This window comes from Marmota marmota, unplaced genomic scaffold (assembly GCF_001458135.2).
Source record: "Marmota marmota marmota unplaced genomic scaffold, marMar, whole genome shotgun sequence".
NCBI classification, from domain to species: domain Eukaryota; kingdom Metazoa; phylum Chordata; class Mammalia; order Rodentia; family Sciuridae; genus Marmota; species Marmota marmota.
In genome coordinates this window covers 24987683-24990430 of record NW_026000142.1, presented here as the reverse complement: position 1 = coordinate 24990430, position 2748 = coordinate 24987683, and the positions used below count along the sequence as shown (strand labels likewise).

The following is a 2748-nucleotide window of genomic DNA, read 5'->3' as shown; positions in this document are numbered from 1 at the left end:
GTTCAGACGGGCCCACCAGTTATTTCAGCGGGATCGTTAGTGCTGAGTCATGAGAAGCAGGCAAACTTGAATGCAGCCGATCCGGGCTAGGGGCGTGTGTTCTGAGGGGCCCAGACTGTTCGCCCCAGATCCACGTCAGCTCAGCATTGCCTAGTGATCTTTTTCGGATGTTTCTCTCTTTTCGGCCTCCGTTTTCGGGCCTGAATGGCCAGCACTAGGGAAAGACAAGACACACATTAACGGTCGGGCCGGCCGGCCGGCCTGAGGGGCCGCGTGGCTGGAAGGAGGGAACGCCGCGGGCCACTCACCTTTCCGGGAGCTCATCCTGACGCGGCGGAAGCTGGGCGGGGGGCTTCGCGGCGGCGGCGGCAGTGGCGACGCGGGAGCCCAGCCGAGCCGGGCTGCAGCCTCCACTAGCTCCGCCAGCCGGGAGGAGGCGGGAACCGCGCAGGCGCCGCCGCCGCCGCTCCCGCGGGGGCCCAATAAGACCCGCCCCCGGCCGGCCCCGCCCCCGCTCCGCCCCGCCCCCAACTCACCCGGCCCTTGGTGGGGGGGCATCTGGACCCCCGCGCCGCGCCCCTGCCCCGAGCCCCGCGCCCACTCGGTCGGCCCACCTATGCAAAAGTGGCCACCTCCTACACTCACTGGCGTCCACTTGCACCCACAGTCTCCCCCTCCCCAGCCCAAGGCTCGGGCCTCTGCTTCCTGAGCCCCTGCGGCCGGCCCAGGCCGACCGCCTCCCTAAGCACCCGCCCCCTGCCCGCGCGACCCTCCCTTTGCAGCCACCGCCTCTCCCGTCCGCACCCCGGCCGGTCGCGCCGCACGCCTCTCCATGCGCCCTTCCTCGACCCGCGCCTCCGCGGGTCTCACACCACCTCTCTTCCCGCGGCCTCTTCTCTCCCTTTGCTCCTCTACATCCTTGCATCCCCATGAGCGCCGCTTCCTCCCTTCTGGCGGGCGTGGAAAGGGCACTGGACCAAAAGCTGGGAAACCTGGGTCCTTGATTTGCTGTGTGACCTTGGAGAAGTCATTTTCTTTCACCTTTGCATACCCCAAGCGACGGCATGAGTTTAATGAAGGAAAAGATGCAGATAGCGTTGAAAGTAGCATGAAGCTTCTGTACATTAAATGAAACCCAGCGTTGTAAATACCATGTGATAACAATTTACAATCACACCAAGTAGTTATTTTCTCCATTTTGCAATGAAGAAACTGAGTCTTAGAGAGGTTAAATAGTTCACCCAGCCAGGATCCAAATTCAGGCCTGTGTGGTTCCACTTTCCACCTTACCAGGCTACCTAATAAAAATGTGAATCAAGTTGATAGTGACACAAGAATGATAATCACGGTGTTCTCTTGTTTCTTTAAATAACTACAGTAGTTTTGAAAGATAAACATCTTGATCATTAACTCCCTCCTTGGTTATACAACTGTTTCCTTAACCGACCAAATGGTTAATCTTACTCTAAAGATATTAAGCCCAACAAAACATGCTGCTGGAATTGAGATTTTACTTTCTCAAGTATTTTATTTTCAAAACTATCAAACCTACTGAAAAGTATAGTGAGCAGCCATTAACACATTTTAATCAGTTTTTAACATTTCTCCACATTTCTTTTCTGTATGTGTGTATGGTTTATTTTGCTGAATCATTTGAGGTTTTTTGTAGACACTGTTGCCTTCTACCGCTAAGTACTTCTCTCCTACATAATAAGAATTCCATTATCACTCAAAAAATTTAATACTAATACATATTCACATTTTCAATATATCCCCATAATATCCTTTTTAGCTGATTTTTTTTCCCAATCCAGGATGCAATCAAGCATCATTCATTGCATTTAGTTGGCATGATTTTTTAAGCTTCTTTAGCCTAGAATAATCCCTGGGTTTTTGTTTGTGTTTGGGGGGAGAAAGGGGAGTTTCTTTCATAACATTGGCTTTTTTAAAGAATCTCATTCTACTGTTTTGCAGAATGCTTCTCAATTTGAATTTTCTGTTTCCATATAAATAAATTTGTCAGGAATACTTATGGATGATATGTTTCCATCTTAGTACATCAAGATGTGATATCAGTTTATTCCATTATTGGTGACGATACATTTCATCATTTCTTCATAGTAAAACTACCCTTTCCCCTTTGTATTTAAAAAGTAGTCTGTGTGGAAATTGATCAAAGGATTTAAATAGACATTTCTCCAAAGGTGAGTCAACAAACACTTGACAAGATGATCAATAACACTAGTCATTACAAAACACAAAGCAAAACCACAATGAAATACCACTTCACACCTGCTAAGATGACAACAATTTTTTAATAGAAAAATATAAGCTGGGTGCAGTGGCTCACACAGGTAATCCCAGAAATTTGGGAGACTAAACCAGAAGGATCCCAAGTTTGAGGTCACATGAAAAACTTAACAAGATCCTGTCTCAAAAAAATAAAATGGGCCAAGGATATAGCAGTGGTAAACATGCCTGAGTTTAGCCCCTGTACTGCAAAAGAAAAGGGAGGGTGGGCAAGAGGAAGAAAAGGAAAATACTTGTTGGTTAGAATTTTGGAACCCTCACATAATTGGAAAGATTGGAACCTTCCCATATAGCTGGTAGGAATGTAAAATGGTGCAGTTACAATGGAAAAGTTTGTCCATCCCTTAGAAGGCTAATCATAAATTACCAGCAATTCCACTCCTGGGTATAAATACACAAGAATTGAAAACATGTAGTCAAACAAATCTTTGTATACAA

General features: G+C 47.6%; 1 protein-coding gene across 8 annotated transcripts in view; it reads right to left on the bottom strand.

The window, feature by feature from the left end:
• The window catches only part of Srpk2 (SRSF protein kinase 2), a 229314-nt gene extending 228368 nt beyond the window's left edge, over positions 1-946 (bottom strand). For 3 of the 8 annotated variants that reach the window (XM_048786156.1, XM_048786157.1, XM_048786160.1), the window contains exons 1-2: positions 309-573; positions 160-214 (exon numbers count right to left, since the gene is read on the bottom strand). In XM_048786156.1, the coding sequence (XP_048642113.1) occupies positions 160-214; positions 309-558 (305 nt within the window). In that variant the 5' untranslated portion in view covers positions 559-573. Of the gene's footprint in view, positions 1-159; positions 215-308; positions 730-804 lie in introns of those variants that run through there. The other 5 variants (XM_048786158.1, XM_048786159.1, XM_048786161.1 and 2 more) reach the window with 5 other exon arrangements.
• Positions 947-2748: the final 1802 nt, after the last annotated feature.